The sequence below is a fragment of the Triplophysa rosa genome, linkage group LG22 (assembly GCF_024868665.1).
Source record: "Triplophysa rosa linkage group LG22, Trosa_1v2, whole genome shotgun sequence".
In the NCBI taxonomy this organism is placed as follows: Eukaryota; Metazoa; Chordata; class Actinopteri; order Cypriniformes; family Nemacheilidae; genus Triplophysa; species Triplophysa rosa.
The window spans coordinates 6284371-6302713 of record NC_079911.1 but is presented as its reverse complement, the minus strand read 5'-3'; the positions used below and the strand labels follow the sequence as shown (position 1 = coordinate 6302713).

General features: G+C 43.1%; 1 protein-coding gene across 1 annotated transcript in view; it reads right to left on the bottom strand.

Moving 5' to 3' along the window:
- The window catches only part of ugcg (UDP-glucose ceramide glucosyltransferase), a 47457-nt gene extending 30319 nt beyond the window's left edge, over positions 1-17138 (bottom strand). Inside the window, exon 1 of the mRNA XM_057320567.1 lies at positions 16908-17138. Within this exon, the coding sequence (XP_057176550.1) occupies positions 16908-17005 (98 nt within the window). The 5' untranslated portion in view covers positions 17006-17138. The remainder of the gene's footprint in view (positions 1-16907) is intronic.
- Positions 17139-18343: the final 1205 nt, after the last annotated feature.

The following is an 18343-nucleotide window of genomic DNA, read 5'->3' as shown; positions in this document are numbered from 1 at the left end:
AAGATAATACAGGCCAAAAAAATTCCATTCCGCTAATTCTACTTTGTTGTGTAATCACAAGTTTGTGTTTACATAATACAAGTCTGTGCACTGTGAAATTTTTTTGTATTTATAAACGCATACACGTACACATACATGTATATAGTTACCGGGCTCCAGACTGACTTTTTTACTAGAAGCACTGAAGCCGAAAAGTGCAAGCAGAAAATTTAGGGGCACGCCTTAAACTAGCCTGCAATGCAATTATTCACATTTCCCCCCAAAATTGTATTTCCCAGAAACTGTATTACTGACGAATACTATTACTGATAATAAATAGACCTAACTCACAGAAATTACAATATATTTGACACTTATAAATTATTATTATTATAAATACTTTGATAATAAATAGGCTATAGGATATAGTATAATGATACTCATGTCATTACATTCATTACTCATTACACTCATTAGTCTGTCTCAATGTGCCTGGGTCAAACCATGTGCTTATTTAAGGCTTGGTTTTGGAAACACAGTTTGTTTGTTTCACTGCACAGTTTACTAATCACTTGAGTCGGGACTCTCCCCCCCCCACACATAAACGCCTCGATATCTACTCGTTTTTCAGCATGAAATAACCACCAGAAAAATTCTAAATTTGCAGGTCGCACATGCGCGAGTACTTGTAAAATATGCTCGCGCTGTCTCGAAAACTGGTCACAGTTAGGAGCCCTAATTTAGGAAATATTTGCATGTTTATATATAATGTAAATAATACATAAACATGAATTCATTTTTATGTTTTTACATTTATTTTTCTTAAATATATACATGTATGTGTGTGTGTTTATAAATACAAAATGAATATGCACAGTGCACATATATTATTAAACTTTTCTGGATGCAATTAATCTTTGAAAGCCCTATTTAATACATTGTAGTGCATTACAAGTAAATATATAAACAACAAACAAACAAAAAACTTTTTGAATAAGCAATTTGTAGTAAAACACGTATCATTATGCAGTACATACATGTAATACATGTAGTATGCACTTTACAGTAGGGATGCACCGAATGTTCGGCCACCGAAAATGTTCGGCCAAATATAGCAGTTCGGTGTTCGGCCGAATTTGTGAATTGGCCGAATAAATTTTACCGAACATGACTCGTGATACGATCAAGCAGCAACCAGCGCAGAGAGAGAGAGAGAGAGAGAGAGAGAGAGAGAGAGAGAGAGAGAGAGAGAGAGCGAGAGAGCGAGAGCGAGAGAGAGACGTGTGCTTTATTACTGCCGCAAACATTTTGGCAGTGTGTGTGTGTGCGTGTGTGTGTGCGCGTGTGTGTGTGCAATTGTGTGTGTGTGCGCGTGTGTGTGCGTGTGTGGAGCATTTTAAAGTGTCAGAGAAAGACACAGCACCCGCACGGAAGTAAATTTACGAATGAAAGCGTCTTTACCGGTCGGTAACTTTACTTCAGACGGAAGCGGGCTGTCTGACAGTAGACGTGAACTGAAATGGTTGTCAGTCAGCATCCATCAGAATTGCTTGCATTGGATGTTTTTTTTTCTCAAATCATTTTGCAATGTAGCCTATAATAATCCAACAGGTTTAGTTTATTCATATTTTTAGTTTATGGCCTAATGTGGAATGACACTTTTTAAAGAACTGTTTTGTTGTAGGGGTACAAAGTAACTTTGTCACGAATGTGGAGTGGAGGAAGAACCCAGATACAGGCAGCGGCAGTGAAGGGGTTAACAAAGACTTTTATTTAAAGAACACACAACAAAACACCCTCGATGGGGGAAAACGAAACTAAGGCTATATATATATAAAACAACGACTTCCCACGTGGGGGCAAAACGTAAAGACAGAAACAACTAAAACCTAACTAAAAAACAACGACACAACGTCTTACAAAACACGGAAGGGAAACGAGGGCAGGGCAAGGTAATACACAAGACTTACTATCACAGACAAGGCAAGGAATCAGGACACGGGTAGACACGGCGAACTCTACAACATGGGTACACAGGTACAAGTACATACAACGCAAGAGCACAGGACAATGAAACAAGAGGGCATTAAATAGGGCAAGACAAACGAGGGATAATGACACAGGGCAGGTGGGAAACATTAGACACGGCAGGGAAGCAATACATGAAACGAGAGGGGCGGGGGGGGCCAATGACAAGACACGAGAAAGCACATGAGATGTCAAAACATAAACAACTCATGGCTTTCTCACATAAAACCTAAGGGCTCTGTCCCGATCCTGCCACACGACTATAAATTCAGAAACAAGAGGGCAGGACCGTGACAAACTTACATTACATTCTTTTAGCAGTCAGTTATAGGCCTAATTAATATAGGCTATTCATGAAGGGTGAGGGCTCAATTTTTTGTTTGAATTTACTTCGTTTTGCTCAATTTTATATTAAGTATTGTATTTTATTGAAAAGCAAGACAAATTATAAAAAGCACATTTTGACTATTCAGTTTGTGCAATAGTGAAAAAAATGGCTTAATAAATAGAAGAAATGCAAAAAAACATGTTCGGTGTTCGGTATTATTCGGCCTTCGGCCAAGTGTTTCACATCATGTTCGGCTTCGGCCAAGAATTTTCGTTTCAGTGCATCCCTACTTTACAGTATGACAGCATATTGAAAACACAACAGCAGACTGTTTGTCTGACAGGCAGCTGAGAAATCATCGCTGATGTGATGCATGCTTGCAGCAAAGCAGCTCATCTGACAGATTTACTTTCACAGGTTACTAAACTTCCACTTGAAAGATATTTTTCATGCTCTCATTCGACTGAGCAAGGAAGTCTGACAGAGATTCAAGTCTAGGCTGGTAGAAGGAACTGTATTTTTTCCAGTCACAGTGCTTTAGATTTATTATCTTGTGGCTATAAATGGATCTGGATGTGGCCAAGAAAGCGCTGCCTTTTACATGTTTTACATGTATTTTAGGATGAATTCAAAAACGAATATGGGTAGTTGACAAAGAGACATCTATTCATTTGCGCTCTTGTGCACGTCTTCTGAACGCGCATTTAGTGCAGATGTACACATTTGAATCTGGCCAATGTCAACATGATAGTTTTCCGTCTTGTTTTTGTTACTGGTGCAGAGATGCGAGTAATATCGAGTTAACCATCTCAGTGTTTATGGCAGTTTTGTAATCTTGGGGAAACCGCACAACAATTCCAGCATCCTCCAGGCAGCATTTCTGTCTCTCTGTAACTGTGTGACCGTTCTTCACACACTTGCCAGCGCTTCACTGAACAAGCAGAGCAGCTTTCGCAACAGCAACAGCTTTTAAAAGCCAGACAAAAAACAGCACACGCGCAGATTTGGTTGTACCGGATGAAAGCAGTGCAGTGCATCCACAGCTGTGAAAATCAAGAGGATCTGGCAACCCGGCTATTTTTTGTATAGTTTGTGTCGACTGCCAAAACATCAGTGCTGATGTTGCCTTCGGCTCTATGTATTGTTAAACATTTATTTTAAGCTAGAACGCTTAAGCTAGACTGTGATATAAAAAACAAAGAACATTAGTTTTAAACAACATTTTAGTCAGGTTGAACGCAAAACTGATATTTTGTCATCCGGTTAACATCAGCATAAATGCTCGCTATACTAAAAGCCCTTTACACCAAAAAGATAACTACCACTTTAACTATATTAGCGCACACCCAAAAATCAAAATTCTGTCATCATTTACTCACCCTCTTGTCATTTCAAACCTGTATGACTTTCTTGCGCAGAACACAAAAGAAGATATTTTGAAGAAAGTTGGTAACCGAACAGCACTGGACCCCATTCACATACGGACACAAAACCAATTCAAGCGAATGGGGGCGAGTTAACAACATTCTTCAAAATATCTTATTTTGTGTTCTGCGGAAGAAAGTCATACAGGTTGAAAATGACAAGAGGGTGAGTAAATGATGACAGAAATTTCATTTTTGGGTGAACTATCACTTTAACAGACGTTAAGATTATATTTATTTTAAGCTCGTGTGCAGCATTTTTAATGCTCAAATGCCTGACAATGTTTTATGATCCCAATGATAATGTTCGTCTGTATTGTTATGGTGCGGATGTCCAATTCTCCTACATTAATCATTGTTTTTTAAATGTTAACGATAATTATCGTTCCGTAGGTGTGATCCAAAGTCTGCCGACAGTTTTCTGATCTTTTTAGCAACTTTTGTGCACATAAGTTTCAGCATCAAACATTGGTTTATACAGTACATTGGCCATTCTGAGCTCTATAATTCTGAGATTTGTAATTCATTCTGAGATCTGTAAATATAAATGTATAGCCGCAGAGAAAATAAGAGACCACTCTAAAGTTATTTTCAGTTTTTCTGAATTTACTAAGTATAGATAAGTGTTCAAGTAAAATGATCATTTTTGTTTCATTCTGTAAACTAGTGACATTTATTTGCAGAAAACTGAAAGGGGACAAACTAGTAAAAAACAACAAAAAAGATGCAATGTTACCAGATCTTACTACAAAAAAACAAGTTCATATTCATGTTTGAACAACACAATACACGTTTTACATGTATGTTAGGATGAGTTCAAAAACGAATATGGGTAGTTGAGAAAGAGACACCTATTCATTTGCGCTCTTGTGCACGTCTTCTGAACGCGCATTTAGTGCAGATGTACACATTTTAATCTGCCCAATGTCAACATGTTAGTTTTCCGTCAACGAGTAGGAAAAAGTAACGTTTTTATGGCAATCTGAATAGAAAAGCCAAGGTAGGTTTAATCAGTTTTGTTTCAAATGGAATTGTTAAGGACTGTAAGGGTTATACGCGACTGATTGAAGTTGTCACTGTAACAAGAGCTTTTTTATTTCATGTTTAACTTTCTTACATTATTTAAGTTTTCGTTATTTACTGATGTTTATTTAAATGTTCCCTTTCTGTCGGTCTCTCGACGTTGTGTCAAACCGACAGATGGGGTTCGTCCTTGAGAACCAATCACTTCTGACTACTTAGAAAAGGCCAATGAAAATTGGTGAATGAAATTTGCATGCCGGACTCCGCCCCCGGATATCCGGGTATAAAATGGAGACGGCGTGCCTCATTCATTCCCCTTTTGTTCTTCGGAGCCTTCGCTTATGAGGTACAAAGACTCGCTACTACTTAGCAACTACAGACTGCCGGTTCTACGAAGTGGTGCAGCGGACTGTCCCTTCCTGCGGCGACTTCCCTTGGGCGTCTCGGCATTTCCAGAGATGTTCGAGCATTCTAAAAGAGCAAATTTCTCCAGCGTGGCATGTCCCGCTGTTCTCGTGGGTGCGGTGTCCTCATCGAGGAGGGGGACAGACACGATGTCTGCCTCAAGTGTTTGGGTCTCCAGCACACTGAGGCAGCCTTCGTTGACTCATCTTGCCCACACTGCGGGCGGATGGTCATTGAGACGTTGTGATCACGGGTGGCTGTCTTCTCTCGAGAACCACTTCGCATGCTTCCCGGGCCGTGACGAGAATGGATTAACCTCTGGCCGCTTTCTCGACACGCCCATTGCGCAGGGTGGGCTGTTTGGTGACACTGTCAAGGACTTCGCTCAGCAGTTCTCGGCAGTGAAGAAGCAGACGGAGGCGATCAGCCACATCCTGCCCCGCCGTGACTCAGCCGCCCACAGACCTTCGAGATCCCGTGCGGCACCTGCTCCCCAGCAGCCACCCGGCCCTCTTCGACACCAGCTCCGGCCCCGGCGCTCCCTACCCAGGCGGCACCCCAGAAGAGGACATCGAAGAGGAGACCGCCACCCCGTCAGCAACCCTTCGGGGGCCTAGCGCCCACTTTCTCTCAAAAAGAGTTTCCAATCTCCCTGGGTGTTTCTCACAGCCGCTCTCACCCTCTATACGACGGTGTTCGGCAACTCGTCATTGCGTCTTGGCGAGGCGCAACATCGAATGTACATTGCAGCCCTCAGCACTCTCAACTCGACGGTGCGTGGAGCTGCATCGCCAGGCAGGCAAACCAGCATAGCCAGTCTCCTCCCCGGGGGTCCGTCCCCGGTGAGAGACCCGCGCTGCCAGCCATCGAACCCCCCCCGGAGGGTCGATGAAGCAGATTGTACCCTAAGTCCCCCTGTCACGGTCCCTGGGAGCTTGGCTCGAGCTACCCATACCGTCACGGTGGCTGAGGGAAACGATCCGTCTCGGCTATGCGATCCAATTCGCCAGAAACCCGCCCAAGTTTCGGGGCATCCTCTCTATCTCAGTCAGGATGCTACCGTACTACGGGCCGAGGTCGCCACCCTTCTGGCGAAGGGAGCGATTGAGCCCGTCCCTCTAGCCAAGATGTCCAACGGGTTCTACAGCCCGTACTTCATCGTCCCCAAAAAGGGCGGGGGGATGCGCCCCATCCTAGATCTGCGTACCTTGAACAGGCACCTACACAAGCTGCCGTTCAGGATGCTCACGCAGAAGCGCATCCTGGTTCATGGCAATCGACCTGAAGGACGCTTACTTTCATGTCTCGATTCTCCCTCGTCATCGCCCGTTCCTACGGTTCGCTTTCGAGGGTCAGGCATACCAGTACAGAGTCCTCCCTTTCGGTCTGTCCCTGTCCCCACGAGTCTTTACGAAGATCGTGGAAGCCGCCCTCTCTCCCCTCAGGGAGAGAGGTGTGCAGGTACTGAACCATCTCGACAACTGGCTTATCTTGGCACACTCGCGAGATCTGTTATGTACACACAGGAACCTAGTGCTCCGGCACCTAGATCGACTGGGACTACAGGTCAACCGAGAGAAGAGCAAGCTCTCCCCGGTGCAGAGCATCCTCTATCTTGGTATGGAACTCAACTCTTTCACCATGACAGCGCGTCTGACTACAGAACGCGCCCAGTCAGTGTTGAACTGCCTGAAACATTTCAAGCAGTCAGCGGTCCCCCTGAAACAATTTCAGAGGCTCCTGGGACACATGGCATCCTCGGCGGCGGTGATACCCCTCGGGTTGATGCACATGAGACTGCTCCAACACTGGCTACAGAGTCGAGTTCCCTGGAGAGCGTGGCACACCAGCAGCAAGCGGATGGTGATATCGCCTCTCTGCCGACGCACCCTAACCCCTTGGTCTTCCATGACCTTCCTTCGAATAGGGGTCCCCCTGGGGCAGGTTACGAGGCATGTCGTGGCAATGACGGACACCTCCCTGCAGGGCTGGGGTGCAGTGTGCAATGGGCCCCCGCCTGCGATGGCATATCAATTGCCTAGAGTTGTGGACCGTGCTAGAGGTCTGCAACCCGACCCGAGCCAGAAGGGGCCCGAAAAACTTGCGGGCTTCGGGTCGGGTATGGGTTATTGTTTAATGAATAGCCTCGGGCTCGGGTCGGGTTCGTAACTAAAAAAAAATATAGGCCATATATAAACAAGTTTGCGTGCCGTGGCGTGTGCTTGCGTGTTTGCTGCGTTGTGACCACAAAAAAAAAACACGAGAGAAAACACAATTTTCGCATAAACTGTTCTGCGCACGTGCTCCCGCTCTTGTCCTCGTTGTCACAACACAGCAGGTGATGGTAAGATGAGTGCGATAAAGCAAAATATTAGCGATGGAAAACGTATTAAAGTTCCAAATGATGCAGGGAAAGCTGCACTCTGGAAGAATTATGATCTTGTCATTACTGTCAAGACTGGCCCGTAGTATCCTCGGCATCCCTGCAAGTGACGTTAGCAGCAGCAGCGAGAGGTCTCGGGTACGGGCCGGGCTTTTGTTTAAAGCCCGTGCAGACCTCTAGACCGTGCTACTCGCACTGAAGCGGCTGCAGCCTCTCGTGCAGGGCAAGCACGTGCTGGTCCGGATGGACAGCACTACAGCAGTAGCGTATATCAACCGCCAGGGTGGCGTTCGCTCACTGCAGTAAACACGACTCGCCCGACGCCTCCTCCTGTGGAGTCAGCAGGTGACCCGCTCCCTGCGTGTCACGTATATCCCAGGCGACCTGACCCAGACAGCCGACGCACTCATCAGTCGATGCCTCGCGGAGAGTGGCGACTCCACACCCGCGCAGTCCAGCTCATTTGGGTGCAGTTCGGGCAGGCTCAGGTAGACCTGTTCGCCTCCCTGGAAACCACCCATTGCCCGCTTTGGTACTCCCTGACCGAGGGACCCCTCGGCACGGATGCCCTAGTGCAGAGCTGGCCGCGGGACAAGCGGAAGTACGCCTTCCCCCCAGTGAGCATCATTGCACAGACCCTGTGCAAGGTCAGGGAAGAGGAGCATCAAGTGTTACTCGTTGCGCCACACTGGCCCAACCGGACTTGGTTCTCGGAGCTAATGCTCTTGACGACAGCTCCCCCCTGGCCGATTCCCCTGACAAAGGACCTGCTTTCCCAGGGGAAGGGCACGTTATGGCACCCCAGGCCAGACCTCTGGAACATCCATGTCTGGCCCCTGGACGGGATGAGGAGATCCTGAGCGGTCTACCCCCGGCCGTGGTAGAGAACATATCTCAGGCAAGGGCACCAGCCACTAGGCGACACCCGGGGTATAGCCTCCTCGTGGGCACTGGCACGCGGCGCCTCTCTCACACACATATGCAGAGCTGCGGGTTGGGCTACACCCAACACCTTCGCGAGGTTCTACAACCTCCGCGTAGAACCGGTGTCAGCCCGCGCCCTGCATGGCAACATGTAGGACCGGCAACCAGTAGGGTGTACGCCTATGATGATACCTTCCCCCCTCTCTCGAGTGGGTCAGCGTACTAATTCAGCCTCCATTCTTTCCCCACTGGGCGAAGAACAGGCACTCCATCCATCACTAAGCAAGCACCTCCTGCAGGCGGGCTGGGCAGAGCAGCCCTGCCCCTTAGGCCGGGTACCACCTGAGTTATTCGCTACATAGCTCTAACCGGACCTAGTGCAACCAGACGTTGCAACCTCCCAACGGGGCGGTTCCGTCTGATGTATCCTCATGCTGGTTCCCACCTTGGTAACCCATGACCTTCCCTAGGTGGACCTCCACCTCGCGGTTAACTCCTTCAGTCCGCACATTCTTCCCATGAGCTCTCCCCTAACGGTGAGACCATGTTGGTATCTCCACTAATCTCCTCCCTAAGGTAGGAAGTGGTCTCTGTAGCGCATCCCCCACTTGAGGAAGTAGTGCTTACCCAGTGGCCTTACGTACCAGGGGCCTTCCCACCTTTCATGTAAAGCTCTGGGACCCCCTACCAACCCCCTACCAACCCAATTTCGCGGTAGCGCTCACGGCTGACACGCCCAGGCCAGTCACCGTCGCGTCGCTAGAGATTGTGACAGGGCACAGTGTTGTGGCGTTTTCCATAGGAACCCCATATGTCGGTTCGACACAACGTCGAGAGACATACAGAAAGGGAACTTCTTGGTTACGGATGTAACCTCAGTTCCCTGATGGAGGGAACGAGACGTTGTGTCCTTCTTGCCACAAACACGTGCTGCCCACTGCAGCAGTCGTGAGAGGTCTCAGGCTCCTCAGAACAAAGGTGAATGAATGAGGCACGCCGTCTTTTTTTTATACCCGGATATCCGGGGGCGGAGTCCGGCATGCAAATTTCATTCGCCAATTTTCATTGGCCTTTTCTAAGTAGTCGGAAGCGATTGGTTCTCAAGGACGAACCCCATCTGTCGGTTCGACACAACGTCACGTTCCCTCCATCAGGGAACTGAGGTTACATCCGTAACCAAGACGATTTATATGCTGTCTCATATAGCCTACCACAGTATACAGAGCTTTATACAAGTTAGAGATAGAAAAGAGATAGAAGAGATCGTCATGTGCTTGCTACACGCAAATAATAATATAAATATTATTAAAAAAAATAATATATATTTCCCAACCACCGCGGTGGTAAAAAGCTGCCACCATCACAGCCCTACACATGTACGGGTATATTTGTCAACTACCCAGATATGGTGAAATATACCTATTTTTTTCCATCCTCTCAGTCTTTCACATTGCAGTTGGGTAACTTTGGTCATTTCTTTGGTTTGTTTCTGTTGAAATTCAACAGACAGACACTGGAATAGAATTGCCACAATACATGCAGAAATACGTATTAAAGGCAAAACTAGATTCCACGATTCCAAAACTCTGCACAAGTTTCCATAAGGGAATTTCTTCTCTCTTACGCTTTAATAAATATGTGACACAGCCCAACCTCCCTTACTGAAATCACCTCGACCCTACTGAGTCCACCTCAATCCCTGTGCTCTAACCCCGGCAAAGACGTTCCTGGAATAAACGCTGACTACACTAATGCCCTCGAGCTACGCAAGCTAAATAAAGCATTACTTTTGTTCTGTGAAGAATGAGATTTGTATGCGGGAGGCATGTTTTAAACGCATGCCGTACCAATTGGTGATTTCTGCATTTCAAGTGACTTCCAAAAATAAAAAGTGAATCATTTTTTAAATCTTATGTTTCGAACATGCCCTATAAATATTATGTGTCAATTTTATGGTTTCACAATGGCGTTTGCCAAGGCAAACCAGCAATGGGGTTACACCCCTTTTTTAAGCAATGAAATTCACAATTTCACCATTAAAGTGACAGTACAATCATTTACTCACCCTCTTGTCATTTCAAACCTGTATGATTTTCTTTCTACTGCAGAACACAAAAGAAGATATTTTGAAAAATGTTGTTGACTGGCCCCCATTTACTTCCATTGTATGAACACAAAACCAATGCAAGTGAATAGTTAACAACATTCTTCAAAATGAAAGAAAGTCATACAGGTTCGAAATGACAAAAGGGTAAGTAAATGATGACAGAATTTTTATTTTTGGGTCAACTATCCCTTTATTATGTGCATCATAACAGACCAGAGGCTTGGCTCGTGACCATGCAACCACCCATCTAGTCATTATAGCAGTATCTAAATGATACTCGAGAATCACACCAAAATCATTTACAGGACTGTCAGCTTTCCTTTTGCTTTTCCGTTCAACCCTTCGCAACACATGACAGCGCACAACTTCCCGAATGTATGCAAAGAAGAAATTATTACACAAGATAAATTTTACTAAAAAGATCCTACGGCCTGACAATAGGCATGACATGAGCACCAACGAAGCTGGAGAACCAGGAATAGCAGCCCACGAGGAAGTGAACTCCACTTAGGTGAGGTTCCCTGAGGCATGATGCACACGCTCCCCAAACCTGATATGAAATAATGAAACTAGGCGTTAGAGAGAATGAATGAAACTCTCGGTTACATCACTAATGTTACGTTCCTCTCTCTTACACCACTGAACAATAACTCATGCAGATGCTATGTACTGTATGGCAGGGCTGTGCCAAGCTATGATCGTTGATTAATTCTTTCCTTCATCCAACACCCGATTCTCTCTTTCAGACAATGCGTGAAGATGTATAGTAGGTATGGTACACACAATAAATACTCAAATTATTCATCCTGTTATGGCAAAACCACACCTTGAACTTGTTCTGTTAACAGTTAAGACACATGCATTGCCTGTGAACATATACGATGATTGTGTTCATTTTATTTTATGCTACTAATGCGTTTAATGTGACTTTAAATGGATTAGATTACATTTGAAAACTGACATGATCAGATCAGAAGTGAGTTAATACAACAGAGCCAGTGTGTCACACACATTTCCTGTGTTTCGGTGCAGATTACAAAACACAGATTAGTAATAAAGATTAATGAGAAAAGCAGTTGCATCCGCCATCGTCCAGTGTTGTTGTATTTATACACACATACAAATTACATTATTTAGCATCTTATTTTTGGTTTTTCAAAAAAAACAATTGTCCTTGTGGTCTTTTGCCTCTGAAACCACTTTCCTCATCAGCTGACATCATCAAGCACTCTTACATATCAGACCCTCCCTTCCAACCAGCTGGAGACCACCTTTTAATTCCCGATGGACAGACAGCAAGTACCAACCTACATTTTCATTGAATATCCTGGTTCACTCACAAAAATGTCATTTACTGAAAGTAAAATGGATTGTGAAAGCCATTTCTAGTTGACCAAGTATACACATTACAAGTATTAATGCGGCAGTTCGCCCAAAAATGAAACCTCTTTTTTCATTTATTCACTCTTATGTCGTTCCAAACCTGTATGACTTGCAGAACACAAAAGAAGATATTTTGAAGAACGTTGGCTGCTGAACACAATTGCCCCCATTGACTTCCACTGTATGAACACAAAACCACCGTGACATTTCTCAAAATATCTTTTTTTGTGTTCCACAGAAGAAAAAGAGTCATACATACGTTTTAAACAACATGGTAAATAAATGATGAAAGAACTTTTTATTTTTGGGTGAGCTATCCCATTTCAACTAAAATGAATATACCAACAGATCACTGATGACCAACTGCATTCATCAGGTGGACCACCGTCACCGTCAATGCACACCCTGATCAATTGAACTGAGTCCTTTCATACCAGCCCGACTACAGATCAATACGAATGACTCTAATGGTGGTGGAAAGAACCAGTAGCATGACCAGATGTTATGGGGTCAAAGGCATACCAAAATGAAGAGTAGTCCATAAAAACACAGTGCAGTTATCTCTCTCCACTCGGGCCAAAGGTTATCTTTTTGACTCTTATATGAACTCCCGTCTCCAAAGCACTTTATCAAACCAAGCTCTAATTTGTAGTAAATTTACGACAAAAAACAACAACAACAATTCCAAGCACCGATCTTGTTTACCTTTTCAAAAGCAAACCTCAAAGCCACTGAGCTCAAATGTTGTTCACATGAAACAATGGAGGGCTCACAAAAGCTTTAAAACAGAATGCGAAGCCGTCCGGCAAACACATCATCTGCCTGAAAATTTTTACTACTGGTCATAAGCAACCAGGGATCAACAATACAGACAGATGCCCGGACCAGTGCATTCAATCTGGACAGGACACTAGATCATCTTACATTTGTCCCCCACGCAGGAGTGGTTTTATGTGGTTATGGTGGTTATGGTTTTGAGTGGCGTATTGAGCATTCTTCTTGCAAATTCTACTGACGTATACATATGACCAGAATAGGCATGTGCCCAGTTAACCGCGGTTACCACCAAATCCTGCTGAAACCGAGCTGGCTGCGATAATGCAAGGTATCGTTTATTTTATTGATGCGTTGCTTGTCCGTGAAGCACGGCTCTGGGATCAGTAGAAATGCTGCTCGATCTAAAAGCAGTGCGAGTTTGAGTTGCTTATAATGTGCATTTGAAAAAGCAACACCCGTCAAACATATATACAAATATACTTTATTATCATAAAAATACCCAAGGAGGCTTGAGGATCAGTGATAAAAACATGTCTTTAGGCATTTCCTACTACTACGTGTGTTATGGTCTTCTTCTGCAGTGCGTATTTGGAGTTTCTGCATGAAAGCGCCCTCTGGCTTTCGGATGCAGCAGCATTTTACCATACTTCCCTCACAAGTTGTGCATAAATCACGTGATATATATTATATATACCAGAATAACCTTATCTATTGTACAGATCAGTTTTGTCAAAAAGGCAAGGATAAACTGCGATAATCTGAAATACAATGACTGGTAATGTTTTTGCATCTTATCTTATCATTTTCCAGCAAGTGTGTGTTTATCTTCCCATCTTTGACTGTGCGGTAAAATTAAAATATAACTGTTGATTGTAAAATTACATAACACATGATAACACGTCTACAAAAAGAGACAATGTCTTGAGACCGACGTGAATCAAATGAACTGTGATCACATTGTCCCTAAGCCTGGACATTTTTGCATCAGCAGGTGGACAAGCACACATCATTTGGGAGTTTGCAAATGTCTAAAAACAATCGTGAGAGGCGGATGTGAACCAAGACAGGCCATATAACCAGCCTAACTCTGATCAGGAGGTTACTCTGGTTTACTCTCGTGTATTCTTTTGAATCGGATTGTGATTCAACACAAGTCAACTCACATGACACTGTTGCAAGTGGGGGAACCTCCCAACCCAACCTCCCCTATAACCAAAGTTCAGTCAGCCTACCCATAGAGTCATATGACATACCATCCCTTGACAAAAGACCCACTCATCGGAATGTATATCACAAAACATTTAAATTGAAAGACATGGTTTTGTAGACAAAAATGAACAGTGCCAACAAAGTTAATTCGAGCTTTTTAAAGTAAGAGTTGAACCGAAAACAAAGCAAAATCAGTGAACAGATGTCCATCGGTTAACAATCTGAAAAGCGTTTAGGGTGGCACCTCATAAAGCTGGCTGGGAAAATGCCCAAGATTGTAATGTACACAAAGCCTGTCTACTTTCAAGAAGCTAAAATAAAACAGAATTTTGCCTTGGCTTATTTGACATTTCTTTGCCACTACACCACTCTCATATCTCATTTGTGTTCCACACAATCAAAATGATTACAAAAAGTAGAGAAAGTAAAAAAGATTGAGTAGGTGTGTCCAAACTTCTGACACACGGTGTGTAATGTATAAAACATGTACACCAACCTGACGGGATGGGTGGTTTTACATGATACTAGATCATAAATACATATAATAAATGCAGATAACGTATGACAATGAGTGGTTTAACTTTAAATACAGACATTCAAACAGCACAGGGTAAATTAAGTGACACAAGAAATATAAATGTAACTTACAAGCAGAGGTGGACAGTAACGAAGTAAATTTACCAGAGAACTGTACTTAAGTACACTTTTTAAGTATCTGTACTTTACTTGAGTATTATTTTTTCTGAGTACTTGTACTTTAACTTCACTACATTTGAAAGACAAATATCATACTTTTTACTCCACTACATTTATAAAAAGGTCCAAAAGTAGAAAATGGTTTCTATGCAGCGGGTTTTCCGGTGTGCGTCATTTATCTTGCTTGCGATCTTCCAGGACCTTTTAATGTTGCCAAGTATTTCAGTTTTTCTAAGCTCGCGGTTTTCCAGCAAGCTTTGAATGGCCATTTAGCAAAAAAATTACGCAAATCTGGCAACTCTGGGATCTTCCCCGCTAAACTAATGTAAACGTAGGTGCTGCTACACCGTTGATAGCGCTCTGAAAAGGCAAATAGAACAATAAAAGAGGAAAAAGGCACATGATAAAGTGTGCTGTAATCATCTGTGGGTTACGATCAGTCAAAGATCGTAGAAACATTGTCATGAAAATGATCGGCATAACGGCTAAACGGTAAATAAGCATCACATACACCTTGAGCTACGCGTGCGTGTTAACTTCTGATCTGCTGCTATATCATTTAAAGCGATTTGGAAAATGTATGATGTTTTTACTGAAGTAACTATAGTTGAAGTATTCCTGTTGAAATAAAAACAATAGAACCCAGCCCAAAATACAATATAAAATGTAATGGATTTAATGGGAATTGTAATATGGATACATGTTGTCTACTTGTAGGCTATGTGATGGATTCTATTGATGGGATGGTAAATCCTATTGGAATAAAACCCAAACACACTACAAAGAGGAATTTAATTTAAAAATCTCATTCTACTTCAAAAATTCATTGTTTTTTTTCAGCAGGGATGGTATTTGCAGTAAAACCACAGTATCCACAAATTTACCATTTTCTATATATAGGAACCATACTCCAATTAATAATCTTTAGTAAAACCACAGCAACTAAACATACCATAGTTTCATTATACTAGCTATAGTTTATGTTTGTAGTTAAATTATGGTAATACAAATGGTAATAAATCCAACAAACACATGGCTTCTACACTTGACTATTTACAAGAACCTTACTACTTACTGGTAAATTGCTGCTAAAACTGGTAAAGGGAATATACAAAATAAACAAACACTGCTCATGAATACATATAGGCCTAGGGGGCTAATGAGGATAATTAGGCTAAATGATAATACAGGATTATATCTAAACTAAACATATATGTGCTAAACATATAAAGCTCTTAAAGGAGTTCCTCACTGCAAAATTTACCCCCATTGACTTTCCATAGTAGGAATAAAAATGACTATGGAAAGTCAATGGGGGCAAATTTTGAAGTGAACTACTCCTTTAATACAACTGATACTGTGAGCTACTCAGTGTATTCAGTAGGTTGCTTCAGAAGCATAAGGTATATGACAATAAAACAATGCACAACTGACATAAAGTAAATTTACTTTTAATACTTGAGTACTTTTAAAAGCACGTACTTCTGTACTTTTACTCAAGTAAGAATCTGTCTTTACAACTTTTACTTGTAGTGGAGTAATATTTGACCAGTAGTATCTGTACTTTCACTCAAGTAAGGAAGTTGTGTACTTCGTCCACCTCTGCTTACAAGTATTCCCTCAAAGCCGGGTGTATCTGTCCGTCTACTAAAGCTACAGTAAACTATAACTGACTGAGTGAACACTGACAATGTTGTAACCCCCGAATCATCAAACCCACCACAAATAATAATAAAAATATGAAATTAATAATAATGACAAAAAAACATTAAACATCTTTGCTTTTTGGGGGTTTGGTCAACTAACTTACAGAATAAAATACCGTAACAGGGATACTGCGCAGTTGCTATGCTAACGACCAGCGCTAGCGATGTGGAACCAGCTTGGGTGTAATGTGTCTATAATTCAGGTATAAATAACACCGGTCCTTTAAATGAGTTTGACATTTATAAAATTGACATTCTAGTATATAATTACGTGTGATTTTCACGCTACATACATCAGCAGCAGCGAGCGGCGAGGAAACCCGTGTTCCTGTTACACAGACCCATAACGTTACACCCCATCTGCACCTCGAACGAGCGAGCGACGCGACAATCCACAACGCACGCGATGCTGGCTGGCTTCACTCCAAATTAGCTCGGTTTATATTATAGCTCTTCTTAGATATGCCGCATTTAAATGGTCTTTCTTTCACTCCCGAATCAGTGATGCCACATTAACAAGAAAAAAATCACTTACACGTAGATGATGGACACGAAATGCATGAGCCAGAGGACGATAAACAACACAAATCCGAAGATGGAAAAGCCTTGCAGAGCTAGATCGAGCAGGGCCATGGCTGTCCTGTGTCCGGATGGGCTGACACCTCAGTGTTCGGCCCTTAAAGCTAAAAAGCTCACACACTCTTCTACACTCATTCAGATAGCTAAGCTGCGCTGCGGGCGGGTCTGCAGGGAATCAGCGCATAGCAGAAGTGGGTGGAGCTTGGGGTGCATTACTGCGGCCGCGGTGGGCGGAGTCTGCTGGGTGGCACTAGCAAAACCCGGGCGCGTTTCCGTCGGCACTCACTAAATCTTTGGTGTTTCGAGTCAGACGTGATCACCCAAAAGTGTTTTTTCGTCAATTTGAACAATCATAGGTAGTTTAGATGGTTAGGGTTAGGGTGTAGGTTAGGGTAAAGGTTTCGTAAGACTTGAAACACCAAAGATTTAGTCGAAACCAACAAGCCACGCCCACGGATCTGACTCGAAACACCAAGGATTAAGTGAGTGCCCGTTTCCGTCAACCCTGGATTTGGGATTTAATGTATTAAGAAAAAACGCAAATGTGCCAGCCGGGTGTACACAAAACAAACACTTAAGGTATAAGGCATTCAACAATGACGTCTTTTTTATGGCTTTGGACTTTACATTTCGTCTTAAAAAAGCTAAAAAATAAACATGCTTCATAAAAAAGTAAGGACGTGAAAAAAGGAGAGAGATTGTTTCTACTAAAGGGTACTGATAAACATATCAAACTTTCTCCAAAACACCACAGTCTGCTAACACTCCCAGAAGAGATTTTTCCCCTACACACACGCATGCACGCTTTCTTATACACTGTCTCCTGTGTATATCTGCATTTAAGTGTGATAGACTCCTAGTGGAAATTAAATGTTAACATAATTATCAGTCTAGCATAAGTTACATAAGTATAAGATAATACAAACATGTAAACAGTAAATATGAACAATACCCTGACAACCAATGCTTAAACTCTATGCAATATTAAGCCCCGGTTGCCTAGTGTTTATGCTTTTATTGCAAAAGCCATTTATATGTGACCAACACACTCACTCACTCACCCGCACGCACGCACGCACGCGGGCACGCGGGCACACGCACACATTGACTTCCATTGATTTTATATCAGGCTTATGATATATCCCATCCCCTAACCCCACCCCAACCCCTAAACCTAATAATCACACAAACCTTTCTGCAATTTTTTATTTTCAATAAATAATATTCTGTATGATTTATAAGATGTTTTCCTTCATGGGGGCCTAAAAATGTCCCCGCACTGTCAAAATCTACTGGTATTTCTACTAGTAATACACACACACATAGTGATTGAGAACAAATTTCCAACAAACATCCATTAAAATGATCATCCATTGGAACGACGTGCAGATG